The sequence below is a fragment of the Siniperca chuatsi genome, linkage group LG21 (genome assembly GCF_020085105.1).
Source record: "Siniperca chuatsi isolate FFG_IHB_CAS linkage group LG21, ASM2008510v1, whole genome shotgun sequence".
In the NCBI taxonomy this organism is placed as follows: Eukaryota; Metazoa; Chordata; class Actinopteri; order Centrarchiformes; family Sinipercidae; genus Siniperca; species Siniperca chuatsi.
In genome coordinates this window covers 25,348,761-25,374,251 of record NC_058062.1, presented here as the reverse complement: position 1 = coordinate 25,374,251, position 25,491 = coordinate 25,348,761, and the positions used below count along the sequence as shown (strand labels likewise).

The 25,491-nt window shown below is 42.5% G+C and overlaps 2 protein-coding genes across 6 annotated transcripts; both read right to left on the bottom strand.

Moving 5' to 3' along the window:
• Positions 1–492: 492 nt before the first annotated feature.
• lin7b (lin-7 homolog B (C. elegans)) lies at positions 493–11,962 on the bottom strand. Of its 5 annotated transcripts, none has more exons than XR_006376262.1 (6): positions 11,462–11,962; positions 7,238–7,356; positions 5,897–5,968; positions 4,156–4,365; positions 2,369–2,593; positions 493–1,118 (listed from the first exon to the last, which is right to left on the bottom strand). XR_006376262.1 is itself a non-coding variant. In XM_044181921.1 (6 exons), the coding sequence occupies exons 1-5, from the start codon at positions 11,535–11,537 to the stop codon at positions 2,426–2,428; spliced, it is 645 nt and encodes a 214-aa protein (XP_044037856.1). In that variant the 5' UTR covers positions 11,538–11,962; the 3' UTR covers positions 493–1,118; positions 2,384–2,425. The 5 variants fall into 5 exon arrangements, 4 of the variants coding, with proteins under 4 accessions (XP_044037856.1, XP_044037855.1, XP_044037854.1 ...); XM_044181921.1 differs by having other exon boundaries at positions 2,384–2,593; XM_044181920.1 differs by having other exon boundaries at positions 2,418–2,593; positions 11,462–11,961.
• Positions 11,963–12,284: 322 nt separating this feature from the next.
• Positions 12,285–24,478, bottom strand: snrnp70 (small nuclear ribonucleoprotein 70 (U1)). The gene is made up of 10 exons (XM_044181918.1): positions 24,267–24,478; positions 23,655–23,808; positions 23,495–23,557; positions 22,288–22,342; positions 22,128–22,192; positions 21,957–22,019; positions 21,654–21,735; positions 17,273–17,374; positions 13,670–13,769; positions 12,285–13,580 (listed from the first exon to the last, which is right to left on the bottom strand). The coding sequence occupies exons 2-10, from the start codon at positions 23,799–23,801 to the stop codon at positions 12,848–12,850; spliced, it is 1,410 nt and encodes a 469-aa protein (XP_044037853.1). The 5' UTR covers positions 23,802–23,808; positions 24,267–24,478; the 3' UTR covers positions 12,285–12,847.
• Positions 24,479–25,491: the final 1,013 nt, after the last annotated feature.

Here is a 25,491-nt window from a genome sequence, read left to right as displayed (position 1 = left end):
TCAGTTCTGTCAGAGTTTAACATCAGAAAATTGCAGTTCATCCAGGTCTTTATGTCCTTAAGGCATGCTTGAATCTGTTTGGTATAACTGTATGCATCACTAAAGCACAACATGACATGGTGACACCTGCATTGTTATGTAATCCTGAAGCCCCGTCTTGTGCACAACATAAATTTGAGTTATGAGACCTTTTTTATTTTAGCTAGTATTGTGATTACATTATGTATATTCCTGAATACATTTGTGATTAATCAAATGACCAAAAACTAATTGATAATTACTAACTAATAAATACACTATACACAGAGTTAGAGAAAAATGGGGGGAGGGTTTCAATAGGGGCCTACAGCAAATGTTTGACCCAGGACCCCATAGTGGCTTAATCCAGCCCTGCCTGACTGTTTGACTATTTGATGTATTTCCAACTTCAGCTGTGTGTACAGGAGGAAGATTTTAGAGCGTGACCCATATGCAGCAGGAATGAAGATCGCATTCAATTTACACAGTTAAGACTTTATTTCGTGAATAATTATGCAAATAAATGAATACAAAAAAAATCTCAAAACTTTGACTAAGTTGACACTTGCCAGCCACTGATTTATGTGCAGTTCTTCATAATGCTAATGGTTAGCCCTCTACCTGGGACATCTGATGGAGAAATGGCTGTGAAGGCTGTAGGTGTCAGTTTCCATGGTTCCTCTGCTACTGAGGTCTAACTGCAGACAGTGGACACTGCTGAAGAGTGCAGTGCACTACATGAGAATGCAGTAAAATAAAATATTAACACTAGGTTCTAGTTAGGCCACACACACTAAAGAGTTTGTTGCCCTTATGTAACAGGATGCTGAGAATGATTTTACACTGGGCAGGTGAAATTACAGGCGTGACAACAAGCTTACTCTGCATTTCTCTAAGAAATAGGGAAAGAGTGAGGGGAGAAAATCCTAAACTACAGCGTTGGCTTCATGAAGACGTTCATGTAACAGGTGTTGGTAGGCTACTTTGGTTTTTTGCTTCTCATCTACGGTCTTGCCTCCCACTGGAACAGAAGAGCGAGGAGGGTTGGACGATGAGGTGGATGGAGGAATTGAATTAGCTAACCCCTGGACTCCAGAGATCTACAGGAGGAGAGACAGAGAATTATGCTGCATGATGGCAAACTACACTAGGCTAAATAATAACACAATAACATAAATATAAATAATATATATATAATATAAATAATATAAATTGTTTTGTGTCAGATGGTGAAAGATTTAATGAACAATGTTAAACTTATTGCATGCTCTAAAATGTGTCTCTTGATGACTCTTGTTCACTCACTTAACATGAGTACATAAGTACCAAGTTGGCTTTCGTGTACTTGCTTGTGTTGGCTTGCGTGTAGAACTTTCCCATGGATGACATGAGAAGAACATCCATCCATCCATCCATACAATAAATTACTATCCTATTCAAGACCATAGGGGACTGGAGCCTATCCCAGTGTGAGAGGGCTCTTACAGGGTTAACACACATTCCCAGCTACTGGTACTTTAGGCCCCATTTCCACCTGATATTAACATGTGATCTGTATCTGGATATCTCATCTGGATCAGGAAAAATGCATGTTATAATGCAGGTGTAAATGCCTGCTGCATACATTGCATTCCAACTGCAATGTATGCAGATCGGCCAGACCACATTGTGATCAGATCTCAGCCAGGTGTAAACATCTGTACAGTGTTTCTTCAGAAGAGAAGGTCACCTAAGTCCTCCTCTTCCTGCTATCTAAAGCTGTACATCAAAAAGATACAGAAAAGGAAAAATAACTAGAGCCCATATAGCAGCATCGCTTCAGGAGACTCCTGAGGGACTGCTACGGCATGAAAAAGTCAAGTGAAAAACAGGGGCCCACTTGCACTGATTACTTTCTTACTACAGATGCCGTAAGCTGTCTCCATCTGTTACGTGACCCTCGCCTTGCAAGTCTTAGTGGCCCCTCAGGATCATGCCACCTTGACCTGAGACAAGTCTGTTAGCTCCACCTACCTTATTTGCATATTGAGATGTGATCATAATGCAGGCAGAATCGGAATGGCTAGAACGCTTAGTAAGAGCAGGTTTAAATGCAGAGGCCTGTGATCAGATGTCATTTTCCAGACAATGTATCCAGATACAGATCACATGTTAATGCCAGGTGGAGATGGCGTCTGAGGAAACCCACACAGAAACAGGGAGAGCAAGCAAACTGTGGAGTAGTATTAGTATGAAACAGAAAAGTATGTTGATTTTCTGTGTACCAACTACTAAAACAGTATACTATGACGATTAGTATGTAGTACATACTACAGAATTAGTATGTAGTATGGATTTAGGGCACGCTCACCCTGTGTGCCCGTACATATATTAACAGTGGTGAGTACGTGCAGACTAACAAGCAGCCTCACGAGTAGCTGGTGTGCTGCTGTCTTCTCCGGGCGCTCCTCATCTTCTCAAAGCGAGCCTCCATTTCCTCCAGGACCTTAGGGGTGTAGCGGACCACCAGCTTGACTGAACCCTGGGCTGCCTTCAGCAGCTCCACAGCCTTCTCATGGTGCTCCCCCTCAACGCTCTGCATGAGCACCAACACACAAGAGTTTCAGACCTGGTCCAAAATGTTTCTTTTAAGTATTCAAGAGCTACATTGTTTGACAGGAAAACATCTTTTGATTGACATTCAAAATGACCAACCACAGACCTTTGCTTTGGTGTGACAAGCTGACTATTCTGGAATGATGCTACCAGAAAAACATACTTAAATTTACTCTATATGGCCCCATTTACACTTGTCATTTCAAGTGTCTTGTATCTGGATAAATAGCATTTTATCCAAATACAAGACACTTCCATCCATCTTGGTTTTCCGGGGTTACATGTAATTCAGGGTTGGCCCTACATCAGCCCAGAGGGTGGTGGTAATGCACCTGAAGCTGTTTAGTAACTGCCAAAAACGCCAGAAAAAGAAGAAGAACTACAGTTTAGCTAAAGAGTTGCAGCAATATCTACAATTGTTTTGTCATGATAAGACAATAAACAATAATTATTAACAGCCCTACATATGAATACTAAATTCAATGTGAGTAACAATTAGTGTGCCTATAAATTCATAGCAAATAAAACCAAAATAATCTGCTGAGAACCACAAGAGGTAAGTTTTTTTGTAATATTGGTCAACTGACCCTTAAAGTTCGAGTGCGGAACTTTTGTCTCCCCCTTCTGGTAGTGAGAATAATTACACAAACACTGTCGACGCCTGCTTGTGATGTTTGCCTACAGTGAGGTCGGCCCAGGCTCGTGTTCAGAAATAGCTACAAAAATACAGAGACATTTCCACAGTTCCAAGACAATAATCCATTATCCAGGTAGAGTAAATTTAATAGCTACACAGCCTACTCCAAATATTTTATCAGCTTGTCCAAGAGCAGTAACGTGACATCTATGTCTGCCCTCAGTCCGTCTCTCGGCTCTCCAACAAGGAAAAGCTAAAGCTACACCAACGGTTATCCGTGTTTGTCCTCGCCGTCGATCGCTTTCTTGTTTTGACAGCAATCCTTCCTCTGAACGCCGAGTTTATTTTTTTATCAGAAGCATCAAACACTTTTCTTGGACACTTGTTTTAGAGAGTTGCGTCATCTCCGTTCAATTAAAATTCAAGTGGCTTTATTGGCGCGACTAAATACAATACAGCATTGCCAAAGCATATTAACACAAACTGTACAATCAGAATAAACAAAATAAACAATAAACAATGCTCAATAATAAACATTCTCTCCAATGGACCTTTTGTTTTTTTACAGCAATGGCGGATCGCGGAGCACCCATGGCTCTGGGTTGCTCGAGATTTACCTAGTGGTGATAAGCCTGGAGGCTTAATCAGCATTGTGGGAACTCGAATGTAATGGATGTTCAATTATACAGTATGTAAAAGTCTCGCACTCCAGCTTCAAATGCCACCTTTGTCCTCGTTCAGCTTGTTAGTTGTCAGTTGTTCCATGTGCAGGTGCTGACAACACAGAATTAGCAGTACCTGTATTAAAAGAGTAAAGCTAACTTTATAGTTTTTGTGTCCTATTTTATGTGTGTACCTCCTCTCAGTGGGTCTCTAGCAGTTCACAGTGGGCCTGAGCTTCTTACCACGCCGTTGACAGACAGCAACTGGTCTCCCCTCTTCAGCCCTCCTTGGCGGTCGGCCACCCCCCCAGGGATCACTCTGGAGATGTAGATGGGGGAGTTCTGCTCTTTGCCCCCCATGATGTTAAAGCCCAGACCCTCTTCTGTCTTGGGCAGCTCCACCACCCTTGGGTGGGCGTGGCCCTCGCTGGCTGCAAAGGCTGCCACTGTGGCCTGGTCAGGAAGGCAACAGTATGATCAGCAAAAAGAAGCCTATTCCACATAAAAATGGTTGTGAAAGGAGTTTAGGTGCCTTTAATCTCCAGTTACATCACTGAATTTATCACACAAAGCTGTGTCAAATTAAGCTAGGCTGTGGACGGTAAAAAGGTTCGGACATATGTGTCGGTGCAAGCAGCACACCGACAGTTTGGTATTTTCCTGACCTTGAAATTTGCTGTGTGCGTCTGTGTGCTACTGTGGTGCCCAGCGCAGAGCGCTCGGTGCACAGGTGGGAGGAGAGGTTCATTCATATGAGGCAGTGCAAAGAGAGCTGCTGGTATTTTGATGGAAACTGAGCCTGTCTTAAAACAATAGTCATGTGCCCATATGTACATTGAAAAAGTTTTTTATTGCTATCATCATTCCTCCTGTTCATATTGACAGGAATCCTTTCCTATCATGCTTTCAATGTAAGTGATGGGGGACAGTCCTTGTTCTGTGCAACAAATATACTCCAAACTTTATCTGAAGTTGATATGAAGCTTCAGCAGTCTGAGTTTGACAAATCAAGTTGTTCTCTTTCAAAGTTACAGTCTGTTTGGTTCAGAATTCCCGTATGAACAGGAGCAATGATTACAGCAAGCAAAAAGTGTTTCAATTTACATACAGGCACAAGTGTTGTTTTAAGACAGACTTTAAAAAAGCTGACCCTGTCCTTTAAAACATAAATAAACTATTTTAAACAAACACTCTCCAGCCAGTAGATGCTTTTAAATCGGCCTTAAAACAAAGAACGTTTAATGTGTTTGCAGCGGGAGCGTCTGCAGGAGTGAATCAGTGATTCTAACAGTATCTGCTGTCCACAGGGGAAAGGTTTCTCCTTCAGTTCAGTCACATGCTGAGAGATCTGAGCGCAGCGCCGTTCCACACAGCGTCCCTGCTGTGCACCTTGATTACACCCGGGGGTGTCACGGCACTTCACGTTTTATTCTTGAAATGCATTACAGTGCAAACACCGCTGTGTCACATTTCAACGAGAAATACAGAAAAATGATGACGCAGCTGATGAAGTAGCATCAGATTGATGCGATCATATAAACTATGTTTTATTATTGGTTTCTATCATCAGTGTACTGGTCACCAGTAAAAGCCACACCGCCGGCCTCTGGCTGCAGGTTTGTTCACGTCGGGCCGCGTCCAGACAACAAGCCGATTCTTCATTTGTTGAGCTGTCCTCATGCTTCACTGTGATTGGCTCAGCTGCTTCAGACCAATGAGACCAGTGATGTGACTGGCTGAGAGTGTATTTATTAATCACCGCGCCCTCTGATCTAAATTCCGCTGCACCCAGCCCTTTTACACTTTACGTTGCTGAACCAAAACAGCAGTTGTGCTTGGAGACGCCTACACAGTCCACGCACCCAAGACCTAACCCAATGCACTGGTTGCTGTGCTTGTGCGATTAATATAGGGCCCAATGGCTCTAAAATAAGTCCTTGTGCAATACTGAAGTACTCTTTAGTTATTAGTTTGCATATAATACCTTGGCTGTTGCCTGTGCTCGCACCTCTGGTCCTCCAACAATGTCTAGAGTGTCATACAGCTGCTCATATACCTGACGGACAACAGGGCAAAGCACAGGTGAGTCAGACCAATATATGAGTGTAGTAAAGTGATATACACTGAATACACAGGTGATGGACAACATTACAAACATCACAGACACAACAGTTGAACCTTTAAGTAACTAAATCATGATTCTAAACACATCTGAGATGATGAGCCATATGTTTGTGCCCACGAGGTCTCACAACCAGTACTTTGATATCTGAGTTTTCAAGACAAACATGGAGTTAACAGTGCTTCATAGAGGTTAACAGTCAAAGGAATGGTTCAATGCTCCGGGAAACACGGTTACTTGCTTTCTTTCAGAGAGTGTGAGATGAGAAGATGAAAATCAGTCTCATGTCAGTGTGTTAAGTACAGAGCTGGAGTTAGTTAGCCTAGCTTAGCATAAAGACTAGAGGCAGGTGCCAACTGCTCATCAGTTGAAAGAAACTAATCATTCGCACAGCCTCGGGAGCAATTTGGGGTTCAGTGTCTTGCCCAAAGACACTTTGACACGTGGGCTGGGGGAAGCCGGGATTGAACTGCCAACGTTTCCAATTGGTGGATGACCCGCTCTACCACTAAGCCACAGTCGCCCCCATTTTAATCAATTAAATTCTGAAATCAATGTTAAAATCATCTATTTAAGCCTAAATCAGAATGTCTTCTTTTCCATAATCCTGGTGGTTCAACATGCACAACCACTGGGCTTTTACTGACTACTGAAATGTGAAGTCATTTGTTATGATTTGAGTATTTGAGCATAGTTTTCCATCATGGACAGGAGACTGAATGAACAGCAGAAATAGACATCAGCTGTCTGTGAACTCCAGACCAAAACCTCTCACAGCATCCACTGGGAAGAGGTCAAAGGTCATCGAGCAGGAGTCAGGGACATGATGACAGGGGTTACTGTCTCTGCCCATATATGACCACTGCCATTTATGCCATTTAATATCTAGGTCATGTGATGACAACTGAGCAAATTCCGTTTGCTGATGAAAGCCCTGAGATGCAGTTAAAAGCTAGTAAATGGACCTTATGCTGAGATTATTCTGTCAAACAAAGTTTTCCAGTTTGGTTTTACATGTGATTGAGCAAAGGGCAGATGCTGAGTGTTGTGTGGGGGAGTGAGCGTGGTGACTAAATGCAAGGTGACACTATGTGCACATCCTCAGTATATTAGGAAGGAAATATTATTAGGTTGTGGAAACAAATGGGCACCCCCAATACTTTTGCCCCCAGACCTCCCTAACACTCTGCTGTACATCTGTACCTCTCTGATGGCGGCACAGAATTTGCTCTGTAAGACTCTCTGCAGGGCCTGCAGTTTGGGAGGAGGCAGCTCACCACTCCGCTGCAGCCGGTCCAGCAGCTCGATCACCCTGCACACATCTGACACACACAAAACACAAACAAGGCTGGATTACCAACAGGGCAAAGCAGGCAACTGTTTTTGAAGGCCCCAGATCCTCAGGGGACCCCACAGGCCCCAGGTTCAGGCCCGGATTAACACAGTGTGGTGCCCTAGGGTGACCACACTTGAATTGCACCCCTCCCCCCACTTTACATGTAAAAAAGTGGCATTTACTATGGGTATAAAGACCATAGATTTACATAAACTTATAGCTAAAGTACAGGCTCAGCACACATACTACAGAAAAATGTAAGACCCAACCAAAACACCTTACACCATAGATAGACATGGGCCTACAAATGCCATGCTAGCCCTTACACTGATCATCAAATCTGAATGCAACTCACATCCCAATGCAACACGTCATGCTAAATATCATTGTTTCCATCATAAATGGCCTGTATGAGGCCTACATGCAAAACCATTACAGAGTATGTCTAAAAAACAGCCATAAACCAAAATAAGGCGAGCCCAATGATGACTGTCGCAAGCAACCATTTCACCAGCTGAATGATCATAGAGCGCCAGGTGAGGTGATGTGAACGTATAGGGCATAGCACATTGAGACAATGTATTACAATGTGTAGGCTGTTAGAGTTGTTTTGTTGTTGTTTTCAGAAACTGAAATTAAAGGAATGAAAACAGAATAGTGACGAAAGGGCATTTTTCATTTTCTTGGTCACAAATGTCAGATACAACATTTATAACGGACTTGATTTTCCTTCTCGCCTTTGTAAAACAGAAAATAAAATAGTTTAAGCTGGAGTGCAGAACTTTTGTCTCCCCCTTCTGGCAGTGAGATTACACAAACACTGTCGCCGTGTTTATGATGTATTGCCTACAGTGAGCTCGCCCCAGGCTCGTGTTCAGAAATAGTTACAAAAATACAGACATTTACACTTACACCCACATCGCAATTATTTTTCTTTATATATATATGTACACACACACACACACATGTGTATATATATATATAAGTGATTAATTGCAAATAATAACTGAAGCACAATAACAACTACAATGTAAAGGGCGTTTAGGTGGCTCCTACTTAATCATGAGGGCCTGTCTGTTAGCAGGGCCCTATGTCAAGATCCAGTTTTACTACATTAAGTATTTCAGGTGTTATTATGCCAAAATGCAGCATTTTTGTAATTAATAAAATGATCACAACCTAACTGACACAGTAAACCTTGGGCAGGGCATTCCGGCATAGGAATACTGGTTAGAATCTTGTGCCCGGGCAAAATGGGTTTGGGGGAAACATTCGTGTGTGTGTGACTCAATAGGGCCCTATAGCAGCCACACTGAAACACAGTGTTTTCTCCAAAGTTCAGCCCTGAGGGTTCCTCTTTACTGCATCAGCATGATCAGGTGGAGGCGAAAATAGAGTCTGAACACACCAAAGTCAAAATACCTTCTGAAAGGATTAATGCTTAGGTGGTTTCCTACTCGGAAAATTTTTTAACATCTGTTTTATGAAGCAGCATATTTTTGGTTTGCTCCAGTAGCACACCTGTCTAAATCCTATTGTGTCCCAAACAGTTTAATTAACTGTTCCAAATATAAGAATAATAATTAATAGCTTGAGGTAGATAATTAAAGGTTTTTGCCTCGTATTTCAAAATAGCCAGTGTGATTTTTCTTTATCTACCTGTGAAATCATGCACTGCAAACAAAAAGATAAAATATCTAAACTATCCTGTTGATCAGCATGGCAAGTGGGGGACATTATGATCCCATTAAAGTGAATGCTTTTGCCGCTGAGCCTTGTTCAGACTCTCAGAAGTCTATTTGAAATTCTTGTGATGATCCCAAAGTTTCTGAAGATTCAAAATATGTCAGGATGAATCACATGCAAATGGGTATAACATGAATATGACATCTAGATTTTGTTGTTTTTTTCCATGTTAATGGTGCATCTGTCAAAACATGATGTTTCACTTAGTATATGTGATCACACCTCCACACTGGAACAAGAACATACAGTATGTGAAAATGTTGAACAGTATGGAAAATGATTTTATAAGCTTGAAACTACTAAATACTACATAGTTTTTTCTTTACATGTCGCCTTTTTTCCCCCCTTTACATTGTGAATTGATGTGATCTGTGCTTGATGTCTCGGGTCAGTGTTTTAGTCAATTCTTGAATCCGACTTAGTCTCATCTCATTTGCTCTGATTTGGCAGTATTAAACAGACTATCCTGGTTCAGTTTGTTAGGCTCAAGACAGGCTTTTCACATAAGCCCTGCTTTTCTGAGCCCCCTCCATAAAACACCCCTCAGGTGTTAATTAAATGCGTGGTCATACCTCGGGCATGCGACCACAACTTGAATTAACTCCAGGCGGCGTGTGTTATAGGATTATACAGGCGAAACACAAACCACATAAACATTCACAAACAATGTGAATGCAGTTCGCTCCTCCTTATTCAAATGAAGGTGAAACGGGATTTTGTCTGCCCTGACTTGACCGCGCCTACATCGCACTCTTGCTGCACCACAGGCTCTAATCATTACAATTATATCTATCGATCAATCCAGATGAAACTAATCAGTTAGCTAAACTTCAAGCACGCCTTAAGGACATCAAATCCTGGATGACCTGCAATTTTCTGATGTTAAAGTCTGACAAAACTGAAGTTATTGTACTTGGCCTAAACACCTCAGAGACACATTATCTAAAGACTTTCCTCTTTGATAAAGCTTATAGTTAGGGCTGACTCAGGTGAGTCCTGAACCATCCTTTAGTTATGCTGCTATAGATCTAGAAAAATGTATTTGACGTGTACTTTGAGTTTTTAGTTTGGCTCATGTCCCTTCCGCTAACGCGGAGGGGGCGTGGTTTATGACCTATACTGCAGCCAGCCATTGGGGGGCTGTCGAGATGTTCTGGCTTCACTTTTGGGGAGTTGTCATGTCGTCCATCTTTATATACAGTCTATGGTCTAGACTGCCGGGAGACTTCCCATGATGCACCTCTCCTCCTCTCCCACTGTATGCATTTTTATCCCATTTCTGCATGTTACTGACTCGACATCTTCTCTCTCCCGTAGTTCTGTGCTTTCTCGTTTCTCTCCTCTCTCCTTCTGTCGCTTTCAGCAGGTATTTCTGCTTCCGGAGCTGCAGAGTCTGGATCAATGATTACAAGGCACCTTCTGTTCCTGCTTGGCAACCGCTACTACAATTATTATTATTAGTCTTATTACTATTATTATTTCTATCGTGATTATTACTATTTTATTAATATTACTACATTTTTTTTTTAATTCTATGTGGAATTTGCATTGTGCTACTGTTTGCTCTCTTACATCTAACTCTCTCTCTCTCAACTCAACCTGCAGCGGTGGATGGCCACCCACCCTGAGTCTGCCAGGTTTCTGCCTCTTAAAGCAAGTTTTTCCTTGCCACTGTCGCCAAATGCTTGCTCACGGTGGGATTTGTGGGGTCTCTGTAAATAATATTGTAAAGTGTACGGTCTAGACCTGCTCTCTAGGAAAAGTGCAATGAGATAACTTCTGTTATAAATGGGCGCTATATAAATAAAATTGAATTATCACATTCACATTTCCTTGAGCTGCAAGGTACAACACGGTGATGGTAATTCTACATCTCAGACCCAGGGAAATTCAAAACAGTTGAATCACTATATGTATATTGTCAAAGGCACTTATGCCAATACTGTAATTCGATGTAGACTACAGCTAGTGAGCAGGAGCATACCAAGCATGATGCCCTAAAGGACGTCAACAACGAACTGGCACAGTGTGAATGGATTCTACAGCTAACGACGTTTACTCCAAGAAAGAAACGAGCGGGGCTCGAGCGACTGATCGCGCGATAGGCCGAACCCTTGCATATATGTGGAGGCTACTATGAATAACTGCGACACACACTGATGTTACTTTATTATATGTCAAATGACAAATATTTAAGTTGGATCAAACCCGTTTTTTGCCATCATTGGGTAATGTACGACGAAGAACTAACCATGCATAGCGCCACCCTTTTAGTAATATACGGTTACCTATAAAATGATATCTAACCAGCTGATTATGGTGAAGCGGTCTGGCTAGTGCCTTACCTCTTTCCAGGCAGAGCGGCTCTGTCATGGCCGCCATGTCTGCCTCCTTGGTAGGGTGGTAGTACGAGGACATCATTCTGAGCTGCTCCGCGTCCACACTGATCCCCTAATTAACACTGCGTAGAAGAGCATAAGATCTGGTTCACAGCAATGCGTGGTCCATCTTTTATGATGAAATGGTCAGCAGACTGAAGATGAGTAGACGACTGACTGAAGGCCGAGATGCTGGACTGAGGACCAGGCAGTACAACCAGACGCAGCAGCTTCACTACGGCTCCAATGCGTGACTATATGAGAGCACTTTGAGCATCTTGTACGTATGTTTAAAGTAGACCTACTGCGCAGATTCAAAGCAGAGACGCAAATTAACTACACGTTGTATTTCAATACACTTTTCCATATGTGGTAAGTATTTCGAATTGGTGAAATAAACTGTTTATCCAACAATTAAAAGTAAGAAATCATTTTTCACATTAATATTGCTACTCTTGTTTTGACTTTTTTTTTTTTTTTTTATAAATTGGATAGTCACAGGAGAGACAGGAAAGGCGGCAGGCTCAGGCTCAGGCTCAGGCACGGTACGCCTCTACCAGGTGAGCTATGGGCCCAACTACTTGGTTACATTTCTAAGATGTTGCATTTGTAAAAGGCCACCAGTGTGTTTTCCACGTTTTTAGCCCTGTTACGACATATCGTGTAACTTCCCATTATTCATAGTAAACTGCAGTACTTTTTGTATATCCCAGTCACTGGTTTCCATTTATGCAGTATGAACATCGACTGTAGAGACTTGACCCTGCAAATCTAACATACAAACAGCAGACATAATTAAAAATGTTTTATTCCAGAATGAATAAACAGAACAGCCCTCAATTGTTACACAATACTACATTTCCTTCAATTTCACAAACATTGAGCAGAAATTGGTCACTGGGTCCAAATGAGCATACAATCTAACTGCTTTATGAATCTGGAAATAAAAGTTAACACAATTAACCCATCTAAAAACAAATAGAGCTCCTGTTTTTACAGTTGATCCAAAGCCAAATGGAAAGGAAAAAAAAGGAAAGAAAACAAACCATACCTAGCTTCAATTACTAAGGTAATCTGATAACATTTAGTGGCACGGATTAGTTGGGTAATGCAGGAAAGCTACAGCTTTAGTGAGATCAAATTAGTTATATCAACTGTGCCTGCAACAATATCAAGTGGAATATTTCAACAGATTCTTGACAGCTAGGAGGAAAGCTAGCTAGACGTCTGGTACTGAGGAAGCCCTGACATCATTTAGGCTTCCTGTGCCTTGGCAGAAAGTTAAGGGCCAAGTTAAAGTATGGTATGAAACAACTTATTTATGAGTGGGAATCTGCTGGGAGAGGGGCCATCTCAGTACTCGTCTCCTGGTGCCTCCATCTTGTAGCCATTCTCACTGGAGCCGTAGCCGTCAGCCGATGGCACTGACTGCTGGTCCATCATCATCCCATCCTGACTGTACTCCTCCATGTGTGGCGGTGCTCCTCCCTCATCCTCATTGCCCATGTCATCTTGGGGACCCATGTCATCTCGTAGGGAGCCGTGGCGCTCCTCTCTGCGGTCCCCCCTGTCTCTCTCCCCCCGCTCCCTCTTGTGCTCCCTGTCTCTGTCCCGTTCTCCCCTGCGCCTGTCTCTGTCCCTGTGGCTGCGCCTGCGGTCCCTGTCCCTTTCTCTGTCCCTGTCCCTACGCTCCTCCGTGCCCTCACCCACTTCTCCCTCGTGTTCCTCCAGCATCCGCTCCCCACCCTCAGGGGCACCGTCTCCCTGGCCGACCTCCTCCCCATCCAGCCCCTTGCCTCTCTCCCTGTCTCTCTTGCGATCCCGGCTCCTGCTCCTTCTCTTCCGTTCCCGACTCCTCTCCCTACTCCTGCTGTCTCCTCCCACTGCCCCCCCACGGTCCCTCTCTCTCTCGCGACGCCGGCTACTACCACTGCCGTCCTCTCCTGCTCCAATCGGTCTCTCTCTCTCCCTCTCTCGGGAACGGGTACGTCGACGGCGTTCACGGGATCGGGACCGTCGCCGTTCTCTGTCCTTGTCCCGGTCACGCTCCCGGCTGCGCTCCCGCCGTTCTCCACGGTCCCGTTCACTATGAGCAGACAGGACAAAGTGAAGACTGTTATACACGGCAGTACACAATTCTATACCAAACGACAGTTCTTCCATGAAAGTACTCACCCCCCCAGGGGGCGATCATCATAACGTGATGCATCATCTCGGCCAGAGTGCTTGATGTTGACATCAGCTCCACCTCTCCTAGTGCCTCCCAATCCACCACCTGGTTAAGAAAAACAAGCAAAACATAAGAGAAAGTCGAATATGTGGTTAGTGTGGACCCGCAGACTTTATGACACGAGTTCAGCCGCGTTTCCACCAAACACTTTTGGTATTGAAACCCGTACTACATGTACCTAAACTCTAGATCTGTTTTGTGTTTCCACCACAGACAGTACACTTAAAGTAGGCCGGGTTGATGCTGGGGCTCCGGGGCTAACCCCTTTCACTTTTCCAGCAGTTGAGAAACAACAGACGGGACTTTACTTGGTCTTGAAAAGCTGCAGCTTTTATTAACTGACACACTGTGACCTTCACTGTACATTTACTGCAAGATTGACAACTTACTGCTATCCTTTTCCTCTGCTCACATTCACCGTCACTTTCTGCCAAGTACGCTTGCTCTCTCACTCGCTACGCAAACACGTTGCGTGTTCTTTCTTTTCGCTAAGTGGTTTATTCCAACAAGGAGACAAGATTTGTGTGAGAAAAGGCTGCAGGCAGCAAGACTGCTGAAAAAACAGGAGCGTTTGGGAAATCCTACATCAGAGCACAGACAACGAGACAACTCTGGTTGCTCCAATTTTCTCTGACCAATCAGTGGTCCGCAGTGTTTTAACTCCATCATTTAGTATCAGCTCAGCTTGCTTTGAACCTCAGAGGGGTAACGAAAAAATGGGACAGAATGGAGTGTTTTGGAGTTTTTGCTTTGTAGAAATAGTTAAAGAACATTCAATTTAAAAAAAAAAAGAAAAAAAAAAAGGACTACAATTCCCACTGTGCCAGCCAATTAACAGAAACAGTTGTGGGCACTTTGAGGCAGGCGATGCCATTGAGAGACAGTTCTCAACAGTTTAACGCTTACCGTAAGCCTCTAGATAATTTAAGTTTGCTTCTTTGACTTAGACACATTTTCTTTGTTGAATGTGTTTTGGAGCAACCTTGATTTATTTTGGTTCACTACACGAGCCATTCAAAATCAAGCCAGCCTGACAAGCCAAACAAATAATCAAAACCTTGAGTAAAGCAAGCCAAATAACTTGAAAGACAACATGTTCAGTTGTCTGTGTCTATAACGTGTGGCTTTTAGAAAACAAGTAGAAGGAAGCTGCATCAGGTGCCACCCACAACTTTTGCCAATGGAAAAAACTAAAACTTTCTAATATGTAACGAACTGAACTGCTTGGTGGAAACACGGCTTCAGGGAGTCAAGACTGGTTGCTGAAGGTAACCTGTCCCACCCATGCACCCCTTTGACCTGCAGTCAGGCTGTGTTCAGAAAGACAACAGCACAAGGCTGCGATGCGTTGCTACAGCTAAGAAAATACAAACCCAGGGGACAAATCTGACGGCTTATCACACTAGGGCTGGGTACTTTTACTTTTATGGCACAGACCAAGTTGCTTTGACACTACTGAGTATCAAAAAATGCCTTGTCATTTGGTACCAAATTTCAGTACCTACGGAGTAAATCTCATCAGCATCAATAAGCATGCAGCATGCTTGTACCAAGACCGAATAATGCTGGTGATGGCTGTCTTAACATTACACATCGTAGAGGGATGCAGGAAAAACACTACGTTACACCCAGAGACAGGGCTCACTTTTTTCTCTTTTTTTGTTTTTTTAACTGCCAGCACTTATCTGCACAGATAACTAAGTGAATGTTGTGCTACTTGTTAGCTACCCAGTGCAGCTAACCTGTATCTGCCCATCGGTAAGTCCGTTCACCACATCGTCCACCGGGATGAAAGCCCCAGCGCATCCTCTCCTCGCCACCGCAAGAACTGATAATGGAGTCGAGGCGGAGAGCGTTTCTGACAGCAAACATGGAGCGGCTTAATGTTACAGACCGGCAGATGGTTGTCAGACCTGGGCTAGCTGCTCTTTAGCACAGAGAAAGTAAGAGGACTCGCTTTGCACTATTTCCCAGTACCACAACGTACATCACCCACAGTTATTCCCTTCTTCTTTGGATTAGGCAGACTAGACGCTACAATGGCGCATTGCTGCCATACTGTTGTTATTAACGTTCCTTTTCGACCTTTATTTATATTGTATATAGTCCAATACTGTACAGCTATTCCATCATTTTAGTTATCCAGTTTTAAGTAAAGTGCGCAGAGTAGTTTCTCCAGCTGCTCACAGGTCTTTAAAAAGCTAACCCCTTTGTGAGTAATTGTACCGTAATGTGTACTGAATTTTCTTTTTGTTATAATAGATTTTATGAAATTGGTATCGAAAAAAGTATTGTTCAGGATTCGCTATTGGAGTCAAGGTATTGGTATCGAATATTTTTGAACAATACCCAGGCCTATGTCAAACACAAAGACAGTGGTTTGTAGGAGTTCACAATACTGGAACGTGATCTTGGCAGCAATGGAAGTATGCAAATTATGTGCTCAACGCAACTCACTCACTGAGCTACAGATTTCTGAGAGGCCAGAGACTGCTAACTACTTTGTATCTGTATGTGTGAACGCAGCGTTATGTCCGCTGCATGCTTTCTGGCACTGGACTCCGCAAGCGTGTGTACACCCGCAAACCTCTGCAATTAGGTACCCAGCGTGAAATCTGAAACATCCAGGTCAGTGGCTGCGTCCTGCATCCTTACTAATTCTGCAGTTAATAATCACTAACGTAAATTTAGTAGGGCTGCCCCCTAAACGTCTAGGATTCCATTCATGGATTCTAGAAGCCCCGAGGTTTGCGTCAACTTCAGCCCTGGAGGTAAACAAAGTCTTCCCTGTGCTTCCCGACCACGGTAAAGCTGCAGCAGGAACGGTTAACACTATGCTTAAGTTACCTCATTAAGCAGATCATATCATTACAGAAAGTATTTTAGATACTAGTCAGTGATAAACTATTATTAGCTTTTTACTCACAAAGATTTTATTGTACTTTCAGTAACAAGATTTTACTCCCCAAGCGAGGGGTGGGGAGTGGGGGCCTGGGGGGGCTTTTAAATCACAACGTTACGATGGTAGAGGGCTCAGTGGTCGATGGCTGCCAGCCATCAGCGATGGACGATGGCATTGTTCATCGGCCCAACCCTATCACAGATGAACACAGGCATTAAAACGCGAGTCTTAACAGGTAAAATATGAGACTCTTGTAGGCTGATATAGGAGTTTAATGTGGAGCGGCTGCTCTACAGGTGCACTAGATTGTAACTGGGTGAAGGCTGTGAATATTAATCATGTGTAAGGTGTTTTGAAGAAAAAAAAACAGTTATGTAGCGTTATGTATGTATGTATGCATGCATGTATGTGTAAAGTAAGTAAAAATGAAAAAAAATATTAGATAAGACAAAGTAGGAACTACAAGCACATGGCTTAGGCTGCATTCACAATGGTGTCAGTGCAGTTTAGACAACTCTGGTTCCTTTACCCGTTCTCTGGTTGACTTCAGTTTATTCTTTTGGTTAAGGGTCTGTTAGTCTTTGGGGTGAAATGAAAACTTGCTTAGCACACAGCTTTGAAGCTTAACATAAAAAAGGCAGCTCACCTAGCCTGCGAGGATGCCATCCTTTGACAGTGCGCCCTCGTTCCACATCCACCAACACCCTTCTACCGTCAATCTTCTTCCCATCTGCATGCTTGTAGGCGGCTGGAGAGGAGGAACGGGGAGAGGGAAGACAGAGGTGAGATACGAGTATGACTGCATCAATGGGCAAGGAAAGAAACAGTGCATTATTATACTGACCAGGAGCAGGCGAGGCCGAGATGGCTGCTCTCTGGGTAAAAGCCGAAGGATAATGGGAGTAGACTTCCTTCCACCCGATGAGCGATTGATACGTTACATTTTTAACTGCATCATTTAACTAAATGGTAAATGGACTGTACTTGTATAGCGCCTTTCTAGTCTTCCGACCACTCAAAGCGCTTCACACACTACATATCGCATTCACACACACTGATGGCAGAACTGCTCATCAGTACAAAGAAACTAATTAATCATTCACATTCTCAAACACACACACACACACGGAGGCACAGCCCTCGGGAGCAATTTGGGGTTCAGTGTCTTGCCCAAGGACACTTCAACATGTGGGCTGGGGGAATCAAACCGCCGACCTTCTGATTGGTGGACAACCCGCTCTACCACTAAGCCACAGCCGCCCTACCCAGCTTTCAATAACAGCGGTGTTGAAAAGCATATATTGTAGTATTTTAAGTAGTCCAGGTTGTCTTAAGGATAACCACGCAGATTTAACTTCCAATTTTCTTGGAGTGCAGCCTCTTTAAATACATTACTACTGAACAAGCAGAGTGACAAGTTACTCATATTTTGGTAAATGCGCAATCTCTAACACAGGTTTGACCGGGACAACTCTCAAACCGCAGTTAGTGTGACACATTGTCTTAAATCAGCTCTTTACAGTGCATTTACTAAATTTAACCCAATCTGCTAGGACAGTTCACATTATCCTCATCTACAATTAAAGCACTGCTGTTATCATAATTGTATGTAGTGTATTCACTACCTGTGACAATTATCTGACTGTCCAGTATGCTTATGGGTGAAGTGTTATTCCTTTGAAAAATCACAAAATCCTATCATGGCAGTAAAGCACACTGCGATGTGTTTCAATTCTAGGTTTCTTTCTAAATAACTGAAATCAAAGTCCTGACACTTGGTTTTGACCTTTAATATCTTACATATGCTTAATAAAATTAGTGATTACACACACACACACACACACACACACCAGCAAGTCACTGGTCAGGCAAATTAAATTCATCTAGCACTATTAACTACAAGATTCTCAAATAAATATTATGATATGGCAGTAGACCGTTCTGTTGCAGTGGCTTTAATCTGCTGAAACCTTTTACAAGCTTCATGAGAGAGCAAACAACAAAGAGTAAATAGCTTTCATCAACAAGGAGTCTCCAGCATTTGGCATATTTCCAACCTTGTGTACATTCAGACTTTGTCCCATACCCATCCCATTATACCACACAACAGTCTTTCGATCCATCTTGTATGATGGAAGAACTTGGCAAGATCCAGGCGGCTCATCCTGGCTGCTACACTGGTCTGATGTGGTGATGATCCCTGAGGGTAAAACTTTTAAGTCCAAGAAGAGGGCCTTACCAAAACCCATCAGTTATAGCATACAGTCTGAGGGCCTTACCAAATCCTCACATATACATTCTGAGGGCCTTACCAAACTCCCTCACTCATACTATACAGTTGATGGTCTTACCACAGTCCCCCACACATGGGCCTTATGAAAGTCTCTGCCCCAGTCTCAGGGCCTTACCAAAATCCCTCAGCATCAGAATACACATACTGTCACAACACCTCTACCAGGGGCCTTACCAGAACCCCTCCACTTCCTGTGTTCACAAAGGATGACAACATCCCATCCAATGATAGGGCCTTACCAAACCCCCACCAGTCCTACCAAAACTGACCAACTGAAAAAAAGAAAAGAAAACAAACAAACAAAACAAACAAAACAAAAAAAAAACAACAAAAACAAGAAACGGGACTACCTTCCTTACAGGAGTTGCCTTATCACAACCCCAACCAACTAATGAAAAAGAAACTTTTTTTTCCTTCTAAGAATTCAATAAAGTCATTTTTCTAACATGTCTTGGATCTAAAGTGGCCTGAAATATCAAACTGATTTAGGGCATCCAGTGTGTAAATGTCATAAGCTGAAACTGTAGGAACACTTTCTGTGAAAATCTTGACCTTACTACTGTTATGAATTCATCTTTAAGGCTATATTAACTAGTATCTACCTATAGTTATGAAGTGAATAAATAATGTATGAATAGCCCATTTAGCAGAATTACCAAGAAAATTCCCCTCATCTGCCTTTTCTATTAAAGCCAGCTCAGACTTATTAGTTGGGACAGTATTATGCGTTGACCTCTCAGGTAAGATTTGAAAATTGTCTCGATTACACGGGGTTGTGAACTGTATTAAGATAATTAGGGTCTACAACCTGCCAGCCTCCCAAAGTTTTGCTGAGCAAATTAGCCGTTTGGGGAATGGAGTAGCAGAAAAATGGGTATTAATGGTATTAACAATATGGAGTGACATACAGGCTACTAAGCTTAACAGTTGAGTTAATGCCCAGCTTCCATTACATCTTGCGGTTCCTTTTTAATAGGCAATAAGATTTAGCAGAACACTTGCGCCCTAACAGACATGATGAGGGGTTATACTTTTCCAGCTTAACCAGTTGACAGTGACTGTGGGTTACCTATGTGCACAGAATAAAGCCTACAGACAGTTACAGGATTCTAATGAACCTACCACATCTGGTTCTGAAAAATTAAACTGAACTACAACTCGCGATTTTTACTCGTAATGAAAATATTTACATATTATGATTGCTGAATTCTTTAGACAAGTGCCTTCAATGCTGAAATATTTATACATAACTGCAATTTTTTGCTATGCAACAAGAAAGACAAAATTGCATCACTAGTTTTCTGAAGCTGCTACAAATTCAGTGAATCTGCACAGCAATAACCACAACAAACTCCATAAGAAGCTGGTGGGACTGACTGCTGTGTAACAACGGATTTGGATTTCTCTTTATTGTTCACTGACCTCGTGTCCCTCCATACAGCTAAGTCATTGCTGTTGCAAAGCATGAGCCCTCATTAACCTGAAGTGGCTTTAACATAAAGGGCCGAATCATTGGGCAACATTTAATACACTAGTAGTCAGGGGTGCGTTCAATGGTCAAAGCCTAAGATCCAAGTAGTAATTGCACTGAAAGCTCTTTAGGGCTTGCAAAGAAAGACGCTTTACCCATTGAACGTAGCTCCTCTTCCCTATGTAGGAGATGGAGGGTGGAAAGAAATCTTACCCATCATACAAACCCATTATACCAACCATATACTGAGCTGTGGTAGTAGGGTGTAGATGTATCATAACCATCATCATCTGCCAGCCAGCTCTGGCCAATAGCCATCACAGATTGGCGGCTGCAGTGGCAATGAGAACAACACACAGTTAATATACTGTTTAGCCCCACATCCCCCCTCAGTTCAACCCCTGCTGTGACTACATGCTTGCTGTGATTCAGCAACTCTGGTCTTGAAGAGCTGATCGCACCAATATCCCAGAATGGTGTCATTGTGTTAGATGGCACTATTCACTTGTCTAATGAGACAGTACTCCATTTTTCACTGTGGTATCAACACCAACTTAATATATCCCACTAGTGTAGTGAAGTTGAACTAATCTCACCATGACCAGGGTTGAAGACCACCAATAAAAACTTGGACAAACAAGCTCAATACCTAGTCATACAAAAGATGGGTTTCCATACAGTCCGTGACACATTTCTGGTAAAAACCCCCATTCACTGCTTGGTGACCAGTCTGACCTTGTGCTTACCATTACAGTCCAACCAGGAGAGCTGCTCTTCCTCAGAGCTACAACGCCTAACAGTTAAAAGACAATGTGCCCTTTGACAGGCAAAGATGTTCAGGTTCACAGATGAAAGACACAGTTCTACCTCTCGGTCCTCCCACTTTTCCCATGATGCCCCACTGAATGAAGCAGTTCCCCTCCTCAACCAAACTATTAATCAACTGATGACACGCATCAAAACACAGACAAACATGTCACACAACCACCGGACTCGGATGTCAACATGCAAATTATAAAACATTACGTCTGTAAGGAGGTACTCTGATTCCTGTGATGCCATAACCATCATATTGCTCATTAGGTAGGGGTCACGTTTCCTAGGTGTTAGAGAAAGCTGCCACCCCAGTATCATTACAAAAATATGCATATAGAATAAAGGAAAGGGGGTTCAACTGACGAACCACCCTACATGTCACAGAGATCAGTCTTCATGAACACGTGATCATGTGGTTTTGGCTAAGAGCTCTACAGTGGTACTCACAGTGCATGTCTCGTTCATGCTCATACTCAATGAATGCATAGCCCCGAGGTTTCCCCGTCCTCTTGTTGTAGACTATGTAAATCTGGAACACACAGGCACGGAGACATTGGTTGGCTATGGGATTCGACATTACTTAAACAGACCTGCCACACTTTTACATATTTACATGCCACATCAGCTGTGTGTGTGCGCATATATGAGTGTCATGCAATTGAAAAACCACAAACTTCAAGTGTAGTTTTTACACTTACTGGAAAAAATGTGAACAGGTCTAGATTAGTGACAAACAGGAGCTAAACGTACCCGTTTGATGGGGCCATAAACCTCAAACTCGCGGCGAAGCTTGGACTCTGTAGTATCATAGTTCTACAACAAAGACAGAATAACATTAGACATCAACGGTTCTAACTAAATAATTACATTTTTTTAATCCACAAACCTGGAGTATTGAATGTGTGATTTTAACATACTCACCACTCGTGCAACAAACAATGTCTTGAAGGCATCCCCTTGTGCATTGGGGTCATTATGGGGGTCCCCTGACATAATGCAAATAGGAAAGCAAGATTAGTTTAAGCCAAGAAACCATATACAGAGAAAAGCGCTTGTACTGCATGTCACTGTGAAAACTTACAAAGCTTCAGTTCTGTCTCCACCACTGCTTGCCTCCTCTCAATCTTCTCTCGCCTCTGCAAAAGATTTGCAGGAAATAGTCAATCCTCAATTATAATGCCGGGAGGGCTCTCCGAATGGCAATGCCCATAAAAGATGCTAATGCTGACTTGGGATCGCTGTCCCAGTCTATGCACAGGCCCATGAACTGCTGGAAAACTGCAGCCCCTTATGCTATGAGCAAAATAGCGGGTATGCACGAAGTCATGATTTCACACACTCAGTGGCTACTTTATTAGGTGCACCTTTCTAACGCCCCTGTCAGACATGCCCTCCTTTATGTTAATCTGATGGCAGTTAACACGTTTCTTTACTGAATAAGCACCCCGGCTACTTTTACATAAATGTCATGGCTATAATAAATCTGTATCATTTTCAACACGGCACAAGTCTGAACTAAATGGCGTCAGATTAACATAAAGGCTGCAGCAGCTCAAGATGAAACATGAAAAGAGAGAAATTCTCATCTTATAACACTACCACCTTTTAAAGATCACTGTGATAAATGTATTATCTCAACCTTCATCACATAAAAACACCTCACACAACATAGGAAACAATGAAAGAGCCAATTGTAAGTTGGTGAGGACATTCTTCTCATATCAGCCTGTCCATTATATATTTCACTTGTTCACAAAGCAAGAACTCCACGGTTGTTTACTGATGAGCATAAACAAAGAAATTAAGTCTGAAAACGAATGCTGGTTACGTGTACGTTACTACACAGCACTTCAACTTCTGGTGGTAATGTTGTAATTATTGTTTTAATCCCACAAGGTGATGTCATAACCAATTTCAGATTAGTGTTTTAAGAATGAATAACATTTATAGGAGCTAACTTCATTCAGTGGGGGCATTTGATGACCATCATCAACCCAACCGTATAAGTTTTCACTGGCAGTGAAACTACAATCACTCTGACTGTACCGTTGGAGTAACGGTTGCATCACTATGTTTAACAACATACAGTATAAACCAGCCGGTGACTTATTCTAAGTTAAGCGACTGTTGCAGTGTTCCGTTTTTGTCCAATTTGGATTACAGAACCAGGTGTGCAGTCTTATAGACTGCCAGTCAGTGGTGTCACGTATACACACACGTGTGCATCATCCCAAGCCAGAACCAACATCGTCACATGCTATGAAGGGGAAAAGTCTTAACATGCTCACCTTTCTCTCCAGCCGTTCCTCACGGGTCTCTGCCCTTGTTGGTGGAGGGGCATCTCTGGGGTCCTGATCACAAAGGGGTGATATCAACACACAGGGAATGTGGCATTGAAGAACAAAATCTGCATAAACATACGAATTTTACAGAAGATTAAATATTCACCTCGAAGTGCCTGATGAACGGGGCAATGCCACTATAAGGTTGGTTGTGATGTTTCTCGTGGGGCAACTTCTCTAGCTGAGGCAGGAAAGGTATGGGGTCCCGCGGTGCAAAGAGGGCCAGCAGGTTCGGTGGTAAAAACTGCGTCATCCTTCACCTACATATACAATAACATGTAAATTACCATAACTAACGGTAATATATATTATAAAGAATACGGTATAAACAAGGTCTATAGGAAAATTGCAATGACATAACTTCTGTTATGAATTGGTGCTATATAAATCAAATCGAATTGAATTAATATTTGACACACTGCATTGTAAAGGCAGGCCAACACCAAGAACGGAAGCTCGCACGCCAGTTGAGTTAGCTTGATGTGTTATTAACACGACTTCCCTAGTAGCATGTGCCCAGCTTCGTCACTTGGCCAAACATCATTATTTATATACAAACACAGCGTGAACATTATAGATAGAAGTTGCAATAAAAGTTTTCACTCCGGCTATCATCTCAACAGCGTAACGTTAGTTCAGCTTCGCGACTTAAGTGGAGCCCTTTGCATTAGCCATCAAGCTAATTGTGCTAACAAGGAGCCTCGACCGTGATTCTTACCTTCTCTCCTCCAATGTCTTGACGAATGTCAGACCATGGACCAGAAGAAGACGCGTACGATATATGCAGGTCTCCTGGACCAACTTGCTCTTGCAAAAGTGGACAAACAAGAACTTGAAAGCGAACCGCTCAGGGGGCCCAGACCGTGTGGCCAAAAACACTTGAATGTGTGCGAGCTGCCAGTGTTCTCAAAAAATAAAATGGCGGGATGCCGTAAATCGACGACGCCCGACGTAAACCGTACCGCTAGCGAACCAATCGAACACACACTACATCACCACCAACGTGGTGATAATGTATCAATGTGAATTTAAATCAAAATTGTGCAGTGTGGACAATTTCATTTTTTGTCTGCATCATATAGGTGCTTACATGAATACGATTCAATTTAGCTTGAAATCTTTTGTTCTCAGTTATAATTCAACCTGAGTAATTCAGTGTTAAAGTAATCTGCATTTGTTGAAATTAAGGAAAATGTCTATACAACCACTCAGATTATGCCACTTTGTAACAAGTGACATAATCCACCCGCCATATGGTGGGAATACTATTTAAATATCCTTCAATTCAATTTCGTTTATGTAGTGCCAATTCATAACAGAAGTTATCTCATTGCACTTGAGAATGGTTACTTCTCAAGTGCAATGCATGAAGCCTTTAAATATTCTGACATTTAAACTGAGTAAATGGTGAAAATTATACTTAAACTATGAGGCTACAAACATAACCCCCAATTATTTTATTAGCTTTGTTATTTAGCTTTAATGTGTAATACATTGTTCAAATAGCTGAGTGAACCCAGCATTTGTTTACCTTTTTGGATTACTACTGACTATGACTTACTACTGTGCTGCTTTATGCTCATCGTCAGAAAACAGCAGCCAAAGCCTTCTATACCAATGTTGATTATCTACTAATTATATTATTAGTTTTAATTATGTTTTATCTAATAAGTACTAGAGGACAAGTAATGCAAATACAGAAAACAGTCTAAATAAACAGGTCCATTCTGCTGTGTACTGGTTTTCAAGCAACATTTATATTTTGTTGGTCATGTCATTTTATAAAGAGATTCAGCAACTTTTTCAACCTCAGTAACACATGCACACAAAACAGACAGCAGAATCAAAGAACTGAGAGGTCAAGTGTCAGTGTATTTAAACCATCATCCTTCAGCTGTCTCACTGACAGCTACAGCTTGCATACTGTCTGCAAAGACACAGAG

What these genes read in the sequence shown, in the direction of transcription:
- snrnp70 (XM_044181918.1), bottom strand. Translation starts at nt 23,801, where the DNA reads ATGACGCAGTTTTTACCACCGAACCTGCTGGCCCTCTTTGCACCGCGG. An exon ending in GGAGACAGAACTGAAGCTTT is followed by an intron (nt 22,193 to 22,287) that starts GTAAGTTTTCAC and finishes GCATTATGTCAG; the next exon opens with GGGACCCCCATAATGACCCC. An exon ending in GCATGAACGAGACATGCACT is followed by an intron (nt 17,375 to 21,653) that starts GTGAGTACCACT and finishes CCTCCTCTCCAG; the next exon opens with CCGCCTACAAGCATGCAGAT.
- lin7b (XM_044181919.1), bottom strand. Translation starts at nt 11,537, where the DNA reads ATGATGTCCTCGTACTACCACCCTACCAAGGAGGCAGACATGGCGGCC. An exon ending in TCTGTGCCGCCATCAGAGAG is followed by an intron (nt 5,969 to 7,237) that starts GTACAGATGTAC and finishes GTTGTCCGTCAG; the next exon opens with GTATATGAGCAGCTGTATGA. An exon ending in TGCTGTCTGTCAACGGCGTG is followed by an intron (nt 2,594 to 4,155) that starts GTAAGAAGCTCA and finishes GTGCTCATGCAG; the next exon opens with AGCGTTGAGGGGGAGCACCA.